At 47.3% G+C, this 16339-nt stretch overlaps 2 protein-coding genes across 5 annotated transcripts; both read right to left on the reverse strand.

Annotated features, from left to right (window-relative positions):
• Window positions 1-59: 59 nt before the first annotated feature.
• On the reverse strand, window positions 60-12534 carry UBAP1L (ubiquitin associated protein 1 like). Of its 4 annotated transcripts, none has more exons than XM_023933812.2 (6): window positions 12451-12534; window positions 8205-8356; window positions 6208-6960; window positions 5102-5311; window positions 2057-2158; window positions 60-1195 (listed from the first exon to the last, which is right to left on the reverse strand). In XM_023933812.2, the coding sequence occupies exons 2-6, from the start codon at window positions 8334-8336 to the stop codon at window positions 1061-1063; spliced, it is 1332 nt and encodes a 443-aa protein (XP_023789580.1). In that variant the 5' UTR covers window positions 8337-8356; window positions 12451-12534; the 3' UTR covers window positions 60-1060. The 4 variants fall into 4 exon arrangements, with proteins under 4 accessions (XP_023789580.1, XP_023789579.1, XP_086704933.1 ...); XM_023933811.2 differs by having other exon boundaries at window positions 8205-8359; window positions 12451-12531; XM_086848807.1 differs by lacking the exon at window positions 12451-12534 and adding an exon at window positions 10767-10869.
• On the reverse strand, window positions 11759-16219 carry PDCD7 (programmed cell death 7). Its single transcript, XM_023933815.2, has 5 exons — window positions 15489-16219; window positions 14257-14395; window positions 13692-13928; window positions 13002-13089; window positions 11759-12670 (listed from the first exon to the last, which is right to left on the reverse strand). The coding sequence occupies exons 1-5, from the start codon at window positions 16170-16172 to the stop codon at window positions 12553-12555; spliced, it is 1266 nt and encodes a 421-aa protein (XP_023789583.2). The 5' UTR covers window positions 16173-16219; the 3' UTR covers window positions 11759-12552.
• Between the last annotated feature and the right edge of the window lie 120 nt (window positions 16220-16339).

Consider the following 16339-nt stretch of genomic DNA (forward strand, 5'->3'; position numbering starts at 1 on the left):
TATGGATTTTCTCTGCTGGGTTGTGCCAGTTGGCATCCTGACAGAAAGAGACAAACATGTTGCAGAATAATGCCCCCAAGCATCTTTACTCAAAGAAATTACATCTGTATCTAATTCACAGGAAAATGACATACTTTATGTGAAAACACTGTCCACTGTTCCACTGCCAAGCCAAGACACACATCCTGTACAGTGATCTGAATCTCCTATTCTCTGTCCTTCAGTTACATACAGAAATTCCCTTGGGCATCCAGATGTTCTTGATGCTGACACTCATGCTTCACTTCATTTGGAGCCACTGTCTTCACAGTTTAGGGAAGCATCCCCTGAATTTTCCTGATTTGGGCAGAGCATGAGGGCAGTGAGCAGTTCCCCATCTCTCTGTTTTGATTTCATGAAGTTGCCTGAGGACAAAGCTTTGCCTTCACCATTTTTCATTGCACTGGATAAACCTCATGTATTTCAGAACAAGGGCAGCTTGTTTTCTTTCTTTACCCACATGGAACTGTGTATTTTTCTCACATTTCTGGTTTAAAAGGAGAAGCTAATGTGATCAAAGTGGATTTCCATTACAATATTTAACCATGACTAAGTCAGCTGAGACTCTTCCCAAGCCAGGACCAACACATGTTCCTGCAGGAGCCTTCAGATTTTATGAAAACAATTTCTTCTGTTGATTTATATAATCTTTTAAGAATCCCCATTTGATTGTAGCTGAAAATATGACACCCATCACCCCAGGTGTAGGGAGAACATCAGTTTGGTTTGGGTTTTGCAAAAATCTAAGCCAAAGCCGGTTTGGATCTCCTTTCATCTAATCTGAACAGCTGAGATGATCAAGGGTGGGGATGTGTGGGTGAGGAGATAAACATTCCTGCTATGCAGTCAATGCCTGAATGACAAACACTCTTATGATGCATGTCCATAAAATGAGACACCAAGGCAGAGATGTGAAGTTGTGTGTCTGGTGCTTCCAGGGGTGGGGATGGAGCAGCAGAATAACCTGAGTCCTTCTGGTTTGGTGTGGAGAGAGGAAGCTGTGACTGCTCCAGATTGCTGCTCAGTGGGTTTTCATCACAAGCTCTTCCAGTGCCCTCTCTCTCTGATTCCCACAAAGCAAAAGAACTTCTTTGATTTCATTTTGCTGGAAGCCCATATCATTAAACTGAGCCAACAGATGCAAGAATTCAGCTGCCTGGAGGAAGAAGGAGGAGAGAAGAATGATGTTATCATGGATGGATATATCATGTGGTTGAAGCAAAAGCAGTGCTGTGGGACAAGGCTGCAGCCAGAAGATCTGGCTGGGTTGTATTGCTGTGACAGCAGATCAAGGGCACACATGTCCCTGGTAGCATTAAAACTTCTTAAATAAGAAATATTTAATAAAGTCAGCTTCCAGCTCTACTGTTCTTTATAATGTTTTTATCAATTCCATGCAGTGTTTGCCTGTATGAAGAGAGCAGGGAATGGCAGTGAGCACAGCTGGAATTTGTCCTGCTCCCCTGCTTTGCTCAGACTGGGTCCCAGCAGCACAACATCACCCAGAGATGTGTCCTTAATAAATAAACCCTTCCCTGACACCGAGACCCAGGTGCTCTCCCACTGCCACTGCTCTAAGGAGTGATGACATGGCAATCCTACAGGCATTGGCATCCTGGCAAACACTGCCAGCCTGGATTTCATGCAGTTCTCCCCAGGCTCTTCATTACCACCAGGAGGAGACTGATGATGGAGACAAATGGCCAGTTCTCCATGGTTCTCCTCCCGGGGGGTAGAAGGGACACCTAGCAGGGCAGGAGAGAGCATGAGTGCTGGTGGGCTTGGGATGGGATTCCCTGTGCAGGGGCTGAGTGAGCATCGTGCCACACAAGAGGGTGAGAAGAAAGGCAGAGAAGGTGTCCTCCCCCAGGGGTTCTTATACTGACAGTACCCTACAGGTCTGGCCCTCCATGAGGCAGCAGGAAGGCCTGTGGAGACAGAGGGAAGAGTGCAGCCCACTGAAAAAGAGCCTGGAGGACACAGCACAAAGGGCTGGGCTGTGTCATCCCATTCAGACCTTTTTCTCTGAGTACTGGAACATTTCCATGGCTTCCTCCACCTGCCCTTCCTCATAGCCCTGCTTCAGCAGCCGATCACAAGCACCCAGGTAGCTCAGGAACTGCAGAGGAAGACAGAAAGGTTAATCCAGCCTTGCAGGCATGGGCAGCAAGGCCAGTCAGGAGCCCCCTTGCCACCTCCCAGGGACACAGCATGGGGGGTGCATGAGCCACCACCATCTTGCCAGTTCCCATCTAATGCTCAGCCAGGGTGGTCTGTCTGCAGGATTCCCAGTGGGAGACAACATCTTGGTCCCCCTTCACCCTCCCAGGATGGGAATGGGAACAAGGAGCTAACCAAACGTGAACATCTGAGATGCAGAGATGGCCTCCAGGCTGCAGGGTGAGGCAGAGCCTGTCCCGGTGGGATGACTTTGCTCAGCTGACCCCGCATCCCTTTGATGCGCTGGGGTTCAGGCACTTGTGGATTTGCTCCAGGGTCCAAGTGCAAACCTCCCTCAGGGGAGACCTGTGTGCTGTCATTACTGAAAGTAAACAGTTATTTTTGGCTTTCCTTGTTGTTCTTGGAGTGCTGACAGCACAATTCCCAGCAGCATCTTTTAAGAACCGCGAGAATCACTCACTGTCCAAAAACATATGGGACAGGCAATAATAAATGAGCTATACAATAGCAGGGGGAATAAAAACATCCCACAGGTCTCTCCAAAGCTTCTTCATCCAAGGAGAAGCTGATTAATTTCTCCCCAGATTCAACAGCACACAGACCTCCACCCTCCCCAGCACTGCCATAGACAAGGAGAAGGACTCAGTGAAAGACCATAAAATATATGAAAAAGACAAGAAAGTCTCTCAAACATTGAGCTGATCTATTTTGGCTGAACAGTCGAGTAGGGATTTTCAGAAATGTCAGCCTTAAGAAGGCCAGTAACTCAGAAAGGAGACAGTCACTGGTCATTGGCATTCCTCACCTCACATTATTTCCCTTGTTACCAGACAACCCCAGATCATTGCTGTATTTTCTTCCCCTGCTGTGGCAGAACAGCCACTCACCCACAGCATAACACAGATAGTCCTGGCAGCCTGGTCAAGCCCAGCATGAAACATGAAATCAGTGCCTTTGTTAACTCAATGTTTTCTATCACTAAATATATATATATATCTCCTCAAGATTAAACCAGAACAATTTTTTTAACACTGACCAGCTGCAGCCTTTGTCATGTCTCAGCTCATATGTACACTGAGGGCTCCATGGATCAACAATGCATTTTGACCAATGCATGATCACTGATCAAAATGCAATGGTGCCTTTTTGGCCATGACATCCTACATGATGAACCTCTGGCACACTGGGCAACTAATCCTGCTTGAGCCTTTCAGAGAAGTTCTTCCACCAAAATTAGGAAAGCATTGCTTCTAAAGAAGGCTACAGAAGGCCTTGCCTTTTCTGTTAGGGTGAGTTCTGCCAGATTAACTTAACACTGCAAGGAAGTTGAACAATTTTTGGCTACCATCTGGTACTTCCATCAGTCCTTACAGTTGAAGTAGTCATTCCCACACATCGAAGCCGCAGGTATCACCACCAAGCAATAAAGAGCACAGGTCTTCTTTTTAACTTCATCTGGAACATATTTTCCAGGAAGATTTAGACTAATTTGGTAGTTTGGTACTCGTAAAAGATGCATGAAGGGTCACGCTTTATCTTGGCTGCATTGGGCATAAATGGGAAAGATGGGAAGTGCTGGTGAAGAAGGCATGGGATAGAAGGCAGATCTTGTCTTTTGGTGCAGTAATCCCTTCTCCAAGGGAATGGGAGTCGTGGTGTTTATACAGAAGGGAGCAGGCTGTACCCACCTCCACCCTTAATAAGATGCACTGTTATTTCATTTTGAAGCCAGCAGTTGCTGCAAGACACCCTCGCATGGCTCTGTGAAACAACATGGGCTGGCCTCTGCCCATCTCTCTGTGTCTAGATGAAACCTCTACGGATTGAAGACATAAAGCTTCCCTTGCCACCTCAGCTCGCCTGAAACTCCAGCGAGCTCTGGGGAGCTGGTCCAGCCAGGGTGAGTAAGGAGGGGGCCGGAAGCTGCAGGATGACTCAGCCACAGAGCAGCTCTGTGCACTGCTGGCCCAGGCAGCAGAGGCAGCTCCCAGGGGAATGGGAAGGAGACTGGCAGCTGGCAGCAGCTGCTCGGTGCTCTGCCTGATCTGCCTGATCTGCTCCTGCTCCCTGGCTTGACCGTCCCATGGATATCCCTCTTGCTCAGCCGTGATTAAGAGCCTTCTGTCTCTGCAAGAACTACTTGGATAATTTAGCCCTAAAGTCCTCTGCTGGGATGGGCAGGTCCACCCCAAAATCTGCCAAGGGAGTCAGAGCCAGCAGCCTCCCTCATGTCATGGATGCTCTGAGCTCACCTGGACCTTTCTGACGTTCATCTGAAACATTGGGAATGAAGATGCAGCACAGCAGGCAGGGATGTACTCATATCCCAGGGGTAGGAAGAGGCTGCATGTTAAGTATTTTCAATAAATTTCAGGTTATTATAGAGGGTTCCTCAGGAAAAGAGCTCTGGGACTCTGCTGCAATGTTTGCATGGATTCCCTGCTTGCTCCAACACAGGGAAGTTGTGTTTTGGAGAGAGCCCAAACAAATCTCCAAGGTATTCCTAGAGTCCCAGTCTGACAGGATGAGCCATGGCAATAATCACACAAATCCAACAGCTGGGAAAAATGATGTGCAAAAAGTTTCCATATAAGGGGGCAAAATTTGTACCTCAAAAGAACACAATGCTTCACACAACAGATTGAACAGATAACAAAGCCAGCCGTGATTATGCGCTGAAAAGCTGATGGTAACTTGTTGCCATTTTATTACAGCAAAAGTGTAATCTCATGGAAAATCCTGTCAGCTGTGGTCTGACACCAAAGTGGAAAGGCAAGGCCATCAAAAACCTACCCCAAAGAAGACAGCCATTCCTCTCTCCATGAAAATCAAGTTTTCCTTTAACACAAGTTTTTCACAGTGCTATGCCAGCTTCACCAACCTGACTTAAGCTTTGCCTTCCTGTCTTCTGGAGGGTGAGGATGGCTTTCTGGGTGGGGTAGCCCAGGGCTATGACAGGCTCGATGAGGTCTCGCTCTTCTTGGCTTAGTGCAGAGAGCAGGTCAGCCGAGGAATCTGGCTGGGATCTGTGGCAGCTGAGAGGTCGTCCAGGCGTGGAGGCAGGGGGGAGGCAAGTGTAGGGGCTGAGGGACTACAAGGAAAAAAACAGATGGTCTTATTGCTCCAGGTCATGGAATAAGGTTGATGCAATGCTTCTGAATGCTGGTGGTTACCTTGCTCTCTCCAGAATAGGAAAATTCCCATACAAGGAACATCAAATGGACATCAAATGAGACTGGACTTAATTAAATCCAGGCTCAGCTATAGATACAGGTCAGAGAAGAATGCTTAGTGTGGGTGTTATACAAATACACACAGGCATTCAATCTTTCCTTAATTACTCCATGTCAAATGCAACTGCATATAAATAACCTGATCATTCATGTGTCTGATGGTTTTATTGCAGGTTTTCAGTAATTCACCTCCTAAATCTCTCAAGCAGCTGGATTAGATGCAATTTCTTAAAAGCAGGGTGCAATTCAGATTTAAGGTGACACAGTATTATTTACTCCATCCTTTCACATCACTGTCTCTATCACTAAATGATCTGTATTTTTAGTAGGACTACGAAGTTCAAAGTTTCCTAGAAAAGACAATGACTGTAAGGGGACATTTCCATGTAAGCCCCGCTTATATCAGTTAGAAAGGGATAATGTAGGAAAAAGAGGACAAATCCCCCATATTTCACTCTTTTTTTAGTGCTTCAACTGAAAATCAGACTAGACCCTGCTTAGGGAAAATGTGGATGTTTTGGACAGAGCAACTAAATGTGCACCCAGAAAGCTTCTTTCAACCTCAGCGAAAAAATCAAACCCTTTGTTCACTTCTTGTGACAACTTCAGCAATTCCTCATGGTTCCAGTGTTTCCAAAGCCCCATTTTGGTTCCTTTTTGCTGGTTAGCCCCCACCAGATGAGACCAATTCAATGCCCTCCACCTCCCTCCTCTCTCAGCAATGAACAAAAGGCCACCAAAGGACGCTCCTCACCGGTACTGTGGGCTTGTGCTGCTTGATGGGAGGGATTGGCGTGACTGTGGCCGGAGGAGTTGGCCCAACTGTCCCCTGCTGGGACACGTCCAGATCTGGCCCGTATTTGACGCTGCGGTTGGTGCCGGGGCACTGGGGGAGCAGCCGTGGCACCGGGATCACTCTGCTCCCTGTGGCAGCTCTGTTCAAAGGATGCACCAAAGCAGCCAGCTTCCTCCTGGCGGCTTCCAGCTCATTCTTCATGTTGTTAAATATCACCATGGATCTTCTCTGCTTGCTGGGGTCTGGGCTGGCTGGGCTATGGACATTGTTCTCTGGTGAGGGCTCCAGCAAGCCAGGTGATGTCTTTGGTCGGGTCTGGTAAAAGCCATGGCGTGAAGACACGCTTCTCGCAGAGCTTCTCCTCCTGGAGAGGAGCGTTTCATCCTTGTCATTCTCTTCCCAAGATGTTGAGGAGTACTCATCATCCGAGTACTCACCCTCCTCTGAGTGCCAGGTGTCGCTCTCGGTGTCGGACAAGACCGCCCTGCCCTTGGCATGCCCGTAGGAGCTGTCAGCAGCGCTCAGGCTGATGGAGCGCCGCACCGCCCCGTCCCGACCCCGCCCTCCGTAGCTGTCGGCGGGGTCCACCAGCAGCAGCCAGCACGGGGGAGCCGTGGGGACGACTTCGGAGGTGACTCGATGGCGGGAGGTTTGCTGCTGAGAAGCCACCTCCACCCAGTACAGCACTTTCCTTTCCAGCGAGAAGTCGTGCTGCAGAAGAGCGAGAGACAGCTGGTGAGGACATGTGAAACCAGACCATGTGGCATGGAGCAAATGCACTCCTCGAGGCATTTTAAGGGCTGCAGTCTTCCCATATCAGCTCCTATTTGCCTGAGCATTAGGGCTGGCTGTAGGATTTGGCAGTGCCAGCCTCATCTCTATAGGGAATCCCCAAATTTATACTTGAAAACAGTCTATCTATGAAGTCATTACTATTGTGAGTTGCACCTACAGTTCTTTGGAAAAGTGTTTTATGCTTTTAGGTGTTTGTGTCATTTTGACTGTGGAAGGCAGGAGTGTGCAGACATCCCAGTTTTATGTAGCTGCAGAGAGGCACCACATCCAGCCACAAGCTGCCCCCAGAATGGTGGCAGAGTTTGTTTGTGGCCCTCATTAGCAGTGCTTGGCAGAGCTGCTTCATGGGCTCAGAAGCCACCAAGAGGGGAGATGCCACCTCAGGCAGAAGCAGAACCAGCCGTGGGATTCTCTAGTGGCGCCAGGGTCTCGGCTGGTCCCCAAACAGAGTTGTCATTTCCACATAGTTCAGCTTAAAATATAAGTGTGTTTGTGACTCAAATCTGAGGGTTTTCCTGGAACAAACAAGCCTTGCCCGTCCCAGAGCTCTCCAAACAAGGTCTCCTCCTGACAGGCAGGCAAGTACATTCACAGCCCAGGAATGCTGTTTTTACTGTTCCTGCCACTTGGGTCAGCTGTGGACCCAAATCAGCCTCCCTGAGGAAAACACCCTCATGTCCCTCCACACGGATCAGCCTGGACCAGCAGCTCAATGGCTTCATTTCAGAAGGGCGCATCAAATCATCCCCAAATAGGGAGAAACAGGGGGTATTTATATAAACACTATCTATATGCTTCCAGCACAGGTAGTATTGCCTACTTACAGCTGGTAGATTTATCAGTAAATCTTTAACAAATATTATTAACAAATGAGACAGTGGTAACTGCAAAGTAGCAAACAAACCCAGAGCAGAGCCTGAAGTTTGTCCTCCTATCCCAGAAAAACCTAACCCTCCTGCTTGGAAAGTATTTTAGAAAGCAACCCCAAACCAACCCCATCATCACTGCCACACACAACAAATCGTTCTCGCCTCCTCCCAATACTGCTTCAAACCAGCCAGTGAAGGGATCAGTTAGGAGGTTTCCCTTCCCTTCTTTCATGAGAACGCTGCTGACATCCCTTTGAGCATCCCCCAGCAGTGACCCAGGTGTGGACTCACCATGGTGCTCATGAGGATGTCGGTGCAGTCAGGGAGCTCAATGTCTGGGGCAGTGACTAAAGTGATTTCTTCCTCTGAGCCCCCATTGAGGCTCATGGCCGTCCGGAAGGGAATTTCATCCAGGTAGTTCATTGCTGCTGCCTGATTTCTTGCTGCTGGAGGAAAGAAAACAGAAACTCTAAGAGGGAGGACTAGCACCTCTTAAGTTGGCTATTTCAAGTGCCAGCTGGGTAAAAACAGATTGGCAAAATCTTAATTACCGACACCAGGAAGCTTTGTCTGAACTAACCTTTGCTATTCTCAGCTTGACCCAGCCAGACTTGACCACGCTTATGGCTTCTTTTGGCATAAGAGTACTTATGAGCATAAGAGTATTTATTAAGAGTACATAGAGACCCTGAGCATTTTTCTCCTCCATGCTTGCCTTGCTGCTTCCCATCCCTCCTGTCTCTCCTTCTCTCTCTGGTGCCATTGCATGATCCCTTCCCCAAGTTGGGGAAGGACTGAGGACTTTTTCCAGTTACAGAGGGAAAAAGCACAGCCAAGGAGGACACCTTGCAGGTCTCCCCTGTCTGTACAACCTGTGGTGACAGAGCTCATGCACATGGCCTCGTGCTGCTAAGCCATCACATGGAGCATCCCAAAGGAGCTGAGGTGAGGGCATCCCTTTGGGCACTGCAGCAGTTTCCTGGGAGCCAGACAAGGAGGCATTAGGCAAGCCTGGGAATTTGGAGGATGTCAAACAAGCCACGTTTAAGATTAGCTTTTAGGAACCATGCATTCATTTTAACTGTGGTGATGGTTATAGATCAGGAATTGCAGGGGAGAGAAAAATTGCTGGTGAATTTGGAATGCTGTCAGGGAAAATATTACTGCAAGTGTAGCCATCAGATCTCTATAAATGTCTCAATTTACTAAAAAGCCATTACTTGCTGCATGAAGCCTTGAGTTTTCAGCTTCACAGTGATGACAGTGTGTAAAATCACTTCTTTAACAGATTATAAACTGTTAGGAGCTGGTAGCCAGTCTTCCACCCAGTTCTGGTGCTGGCAGCATGTGCCTGCTCATCCCAAAGTCCTCAGCACTCATCTTCAGATCACACAGTAAATATGTATGTGACATCCCTAAGTGCTTTTCCCAGTTATTTTTTTTCCTTTAAAAACAAACAGCTTCTATGACAACAAGAATAAACACTCCACTAAGAGGAAATATGCTGAAGAATATACACAAGGATGACAGAACTGCCTGTTTAAAGCAAAAATAAGAGTCTATAATGGGACATTGGGTTCAGGATAGTTTTGCGTGTTGACAAAGGACTCACAAAGAACTTACAGGCCGCAGAGATTTGCCACACACAATCAATGTGCACAATCACTCAGTGCAACTCCGCTTTGTTGTACCAGAATGACAACAGGGCTGTCACTTTGCCTGTTTATGTCAGGAGCCTTTAATACCTCTGCACAAGCAGAGCCTCTAACAAGCTTTGTGCTCCTGCACATGTCCTGCCACTAACATGCAGCACAGGCAACGTGTTGGGATCCCACATGGAGCCACGCCATCTGCTCAGCTTAAGAGGGCTCAGCCTAAGGGACAATCCACGTCAGCAATGACAAAGGTGACGCCTGAAAACATCTGTAAGCAAAGCCACCTTCCCTCAACTTTCTGTTACTCCTTGAGCAGATCCTGCATGCAAGGGGGACTTGACCTCCCCTGCAGTTTGGGCTGTAAATTGGCTCTTCCCAAGCTCCCAGGGTGCTGAGGAAAGCAGTGTCTCAGCATCTGTCACCCAAAATGACTCCACTCAGGTTCAAATTATACTTTAAGGGATGCTGATGGGTAGTGAGTGTGTCTGAAGCCACAATGAAAAAAATATGAGATGATGGCACTGTACCTCACTGTATTTCACTGCATAAATACTGTGCTTTAAGAGAAGCTCACACAAATGTTAATTCCCAAAACTACCGTTTAGAAAACAAGTACTTTGGGGCAGGAGCAATCACAATAAAAATGCTACTAGAAAAGGATAAAAGAGGGTCAGTCATAAATACCCAATCCCACCAGAAAGGAATTCCTACAAGGGCTCTGACCTCATGTTCTCCATACCAGCTCTGCCCACTTTCATATCGCAGACACCAGCCAGTGCATGAACCAGCTCACATCAGGAAGAGGATGTGCCTGAACAGCAGGAGAAACAACTGCACCAGGACCGGGGGAGGAATAGGATACAAACTAATCTTGGAAACTCACAGCCAACCTCTCTCTTCTTCTGGGCTATACTGTTTCTACAACTTAAAAACTGGGAAATCTTATACTCAGAAAAATGGGAATCTAGTCTGAAGACACGCTTTTTCAGTTAATACCCTGTGTCCAAGTATTTTTATGAGTTGAGATTTTAAACATTCCTCCCCATCTGTGGCTTCAACAACTTCCTCACTAAAGCTATTAAACATTTTAATGCAGATGTTGTTAGACAGGAACAAATACACAGAACATACCTAAAGGTAGATTCTCCCCTGGCATTTTCAAGCCCTATGTTTATTAGCAATGTGAAGCTGTCCTTACCGTCAGATGAACTCATGGAGCTCTCTCCTCGCAGGGCAGGGAGAACAGGGCTGCTGCTTTGCAGTCTCCTTATCTACTGCTCAGCTCTTTAAATTCTTGCAGTGTCAGACAAGCAGCTGACTTGGACAGCTTTAAGATAATCATAGCTTAAGCAGTTGGCCTGTTCCATCAGACATGCTGATGGGATAAGGAGCCTAATTGTTTAAGCAGAGCATCCTCTGGTCACTAAGCTGCCTGAACTGAAAGTGTTTGGTTTGTATTGGTTTTATGCAGTTTTTTTTATTTTTAAATTTGACCTTGTGTGTTTTCATCAGGGAAGACTCCCCAGGATCTGGCTCAGCCTTGGGTCTGGAGTAATGAGATGCTGGAAGTGACATTAGGAAGGGAGGATGTAGGGAAGAGCAAATCAGACCACTTGCAGAGGACTTCATGGCAATCTGTATTTTGGGGTGCTACAGGTGAGCAGGAATTGCAAACTTGTGCACTCATGTTCTATCAGGAACTACCAGTTTGTGTCTCTTACTGACAGAAACCAGCACAAAGGTTCAGCCAGGACACTACTAACATTACACCTAAGACCCAGGTACTGAATTTAGGCAATGCCACGCGTGAATTACGCACTGTTGTGACGCCAAGAGACAAAGCACTGGAGAGATTAACTTGATTCCCACACATTGGGGCTAAGCAAGAATAAGGACTGCAGCTCTGGAAAGGTGCCACAGCAATCTGTGCAGAACAGCAAAGCTCCAAATCCATATGGCCTGTCAGAGTTACAAACAAACTCTCCAGAACATGGAAAACTTTGACATCAGATGTCACCTCTGTCACCTTGCAGGAGGGAGAAGTTCCTTCACACAAACCTTTTCCCAACAATTCTCTCCTTGTTGGAGTCATATTTGATGCAAAGTACCCAAACAAGTCTCTCCCCTGGTGTGAAAATGCTTTAAACAAAAATCCATTTATCTCTATTTTTTCGGAAAAAAAAAAACAACTTACAAAATAAAGCTGTGGTTTTTAATCAAATATTATAAATGTGATATGTCCCTATATAAAAATATCTATACAGTCTAAACACTTACAGTAAGTTAGACTTCAGAGTTTATTAGTTTTTTTTCCCAGCAGGCTTATTCATCAAATTTGTATTTATTCACATGGCTGTCTGACCTATTTCACCACAACTGGGAATTTTTTCCATGTTTTGGTATCAGTTTTAGTCCACAAAAGTAAAATGTCAACAGCTGCTTTAATCAACCTTGAAAAACCCTGACCTGTTTGTACTTCAGAATTCGTTTAAACTTGTAATTGGTTTGTCTCTACACTCAAAAATACAGGAACTATTTTGACAGTGATGCTTGACATGCTTCATTTAAAAAGAAAAACATGTTTACTAATAATCTCTTTTTTTAAATAAATTCTTAATTTCTGACGTTTTCATCATCCTTTATAAAGATAAAAGCCACTAAAAATAGGATGTTAATACTGGCACAAATACCACCATCAGCAATGTTCCTTTATTAAGATTAAGATTTAATAAGAACTCGCAGCCGGATTGTAATTCCACAGCATGAGAGGCCTGGAAGCTCTGGGCTTGCTCAGCTATCTCCCTGCACAGTCCATCAGCAAAAACAATTCTTAAACTTTTTTTCAAGACGTTGCAGTAAATTTTTTCAAGACATTCCAGTACCTGGCTGACAAAAGAGAGGACGAGACTTCCTCTTTGGACCCTCATATTTACATATAATTATAATGAAGCAGTCCTCCAACGATGAAATAATTTTTTACTAAATTATCTGACAGCAGTGGCCCAAGTGTCATTGGTGGGGAGACTCGGGAGAACCCATCCTGGAGGGATGCAGCTTCCTTCAGGGTGGTCAGCTGGCACCAAGTACTGATCCCATTCATGCCTTTAACAGAGAGAGCATTGTTTGAGAGGAGACCTGGGATTAGTTTGGTGGTAAGATTTACTGTATACCCACATAGAAGTTACTGATCAATACAAAACACACAATACTTGTACTCTTAAACTTGTTTTTCAAAGACAAATGTGAAAATTCAATGTTCTGGTGTTAAATGAGCATCTGTTGGATATGACTCAAACAAGAAACTTTAAAAAACCAGAACAATCCATTGCATAACCGTTTTTGGAAGCTGACAAACCAAAAGGGGCACTGAATTTACATTTGCAAAAAACAGTGCCCACAGTCTCTGATGATAAAATACTTTCTTTGGGTTTACCTGATCTGGATTAGAGCTGCTACAGAATGTTCAGCTTGTAAGTAGTAGTCTCTGAAAGGCTGCAGCAGATGGACAAGTGGGAATTCAGCTGTGAAAACACAGACGCAGGAATTGTTCAATAATCCAGAAAAATCTTCCATTCCACTGAGTCTCAGAAGCCCCAAATTTGCAAAATTATTTGCTACTGCCCAGCTGTAATCTGACATCAGGTCCCTATGTAATATATGAAAGACTGTTTACATGTTACACATCTCCTGGTCCATACCACAACTGTCAGGGGAAAGCCAAGACTAGCAAAACTTCCTGACTCCACCATCTAAAAAAGGGGAAAATATGGACACTGAATCTGAGTCACACTTACCAAAGCACCAGACTAAAGCACCTACTGGGTTCTGGAAGTCTTCAATCTATTTTGTTTATTCTCACTTCAGTTTAATCTACAACCTCTTCTTGCAAAACATTATGAAACCAGCTTGAGCTGCGCTGCAAGTCCATGTTGAAGAGCTCAACAGCTCCTCTTACACCACAGGTGTTAACAGCACTATGTTTATCCCCCATTCTCAGACAATAAATTACTTCAGTGAATGATTCCTTTCTCAGCTAGATCTGTGCCTGCATTTCAAATCCAGTGTCTGTGAGATGGGGATGTGATGCGGAAAAACACTGTTAAGAACAGGATGCAGAATTTACCTGGATCTCCAAACAGCTTGGAATCAATTTCCAGTTTCTGCTGTAGTAGTTTTTCCCTTTCTTTCTTCTGTTTCTTTTCCATTTCCCTCTTCCTTTCCTCCTCCTGTTCTCCCTCCAGCATAACCCTTAGTGCTCTTTCCTCAGCTTCATACAGTTCTGTGCGAGTTTTGAGCAACGTTTTGAGACTCTCCACCTGATTTTCAAATGCTTCATCTGCTGAAGGAGGTGGACAAACACCTGAACAAAAAGAGAAATGATTTTAAAATTTCAGATTCAGAAGGGGGTTTCATAACAGACTTGAGAGCATAGCTGGCAAATTCTCAGAAGAACATGAGCTTAACCTTGTTAACAGATGGAATTCTTACTAGAATAATCTTTCTTCTAGAAGGAGCTTGGAAACATAGGAACACAACCACTGAATTCAGCATTTTGTACCTATCCTTGTAATGAAGATCACAATGACACAAAAACACAGCTTTTTGAAGCTAGCAAATCAGCAAAGGGACCCCTCATCTTATTTCCCGTGTGTGAAATTTAAAAAGTTTGGATCTATCTTGTAATGAACCTTTCCTGGCAGCAGCTTCTTTCCTCAGTTTCCGAAGCTTTTCCAACCCGCACAGGACATCCATCATCCTCTTTGTATCTGCTTGTTTCTTCCGGACTTCAGACAGGACACTGTCAGCAGCAGCCTTCAGCTCTCGTTCCTATGAAAGGAAGGCAAAAAAACAGATGAGATGTGTGAAATATCCCTCAAAGACAAGAATCAAGTGGTATTTTCAGAGGTTAGCAAAGCACTGGAGAGCAGAGTGACAGCAACAGCAACAAGTCAAGCCAACTATCCAGCCTTGCCTTTTTATGAAAAAAAGGCTAAAACACCACAGACTTCAGAAAACAAAAAAGAATGCTATAGGACTCATAAATCTGGGCCAAATCACAGAATCATGGAATTGTTAAGGTTAGAAAAGATCATCAAGTCCATCTGTCAACCCAGCACCACCACCATGTTCACCACAAAAGCATGTCCTCAAGTGCCACATCCACACATTTCTGAACACTTCCTAGATGATTTATGAATTATGAAAGCATGAGAGCCTTTAACCACAGAAATTTAGGGTAAATATTTTACAATAAACAGAAACCATCCTGATTCCACTGTTCTGCAATTAAGAACCATTAACCTGCCACAGTCTGACCACAGACCCTTCCTCAGCAGCTGCTCTGGACTATCCCAGCAGCAGACCAGCAGAAAGGGAACTCTTTAGCCAAAAACCATCAGAAAGGTGCTTACAGCACTTTCCAACAAGTCTAATTTGAGATGGTATTTTTTGCTTTGGAGATGCATTACTTCCCTATGAAACCAAAAAGCTTGTAAACCACGAGCTTTAGAAGGATGAAAGCAGGAGGCAAGGCTGATGGATACTGAAACAGCTCTGACCACCACAGGGCAGCTGTGAGCTGTGTGGACAGGCTGACATTTGGGACCAGAGAGGAAAACCTCCAGGAGTTCAGGAACAACTTCAACCCCAATTTCATGTCAAGGCCTAGAATACGAGGATGGCAAAACCGAGATGCCCACCAAGACTTCTAAGCAAGCAGGGCCGCAGGCCTTGGAAACAACACGTCTCAGTATGTTGAAGTCATGCAGCACCTCAGTGGCACCCACTGAAGCACGGGGGTCAAAGCCAAGCGCGGGGCAGGCACAGCCCGCCGTGACCCCGTTACCGGCAGGTCACCCCTGCTCCACCGCGCTGTCCGGGAGCCCCGAGGAGAGGCAGGACTAGGCACTGGGGACCGTACCCGATTCTTTTCCTCCACCTCCTGGATGCACTTAGCCCGCCACTGGTCGATCTTGGCCTCTCGCTCGGCGGCCCGGGCCGCCTCCTCCTCCTTGGCCGCCCTGGCTTCGTGCTTCCTCCTCTGCAGGCGCAGCCTCCTCTTCCTCGCCCTCTCGGCCTTCCTGCGCAGCGCCTCGCCGTACCCGGGCTCCCGCAGGGGCCGCACGACCTCCCGCAGCTCCCTCAGCGCCATCTCCGCCTCCTCCCGCGCCCGGGCCCAGCCCGGCTCGTCGCCCTCGTCCTCGCAGCGCCGCAGGGCCCGGCAGAGCGCAGTCACCCGGGCCACCCGCCCCAGCGCCGCCAGCGCCACGGCCCGGGCGCTGCTGGGGCTGGCGGCGGCGGGCGGCGGTGGCGGCGGGGGAGCAGCGCGGCGGCGGCCCAGGAACTGCGACAGCCACAGCTCATCCTGCTGCCGCTGCACCGCCTCCTCCTCGGCCGCTGCCCGCGGCGGGGCCGCCGCTAAGTAGGGGACTCCCGGCGGGAAGCGCGGTCCCCCCTCACCCGTCGGCGGCGGCAAGAAGAAAGGCGGGGGTGCCACCGGCCCGACCGCGAAGTGCGCTGGGCGGACGGCGGGACCGGGGAAGGGCGGCGGGAAGGCGCGGAAGGGCGGCGGGAGGCGGGAGGGGAACGGCGGCGGCTGCGCCATGCTCCCGCCACAGCCCTCAGCGCGCCGCCATGATCCCGCCTCAGCTCCCGCCTCAGCACCGCGCCACAGCGCCGCCTGGCGGCCGGGAGGACCCGCCCCGCCCGCCTCTCGCTCCACTTGAAAAATGCAGTTCCAAAAACTACTCCTAAAACTTAAAATATGTGGGG

Source organism: Cyanistes caeruleus, chromosome 13 (assembly GCF_971803275.1).
Source record: "Cyanistes caeruleus chromosome 13, bCyaCae1.hap1.1, whole genome shotgun sequence".
NCBI classification, from domain to species: Eukaryota; Metazoa; Chordata; class Aves; order Passeriformes; family Paridae; genus Cyanistes; species Cyanistes caeruleus.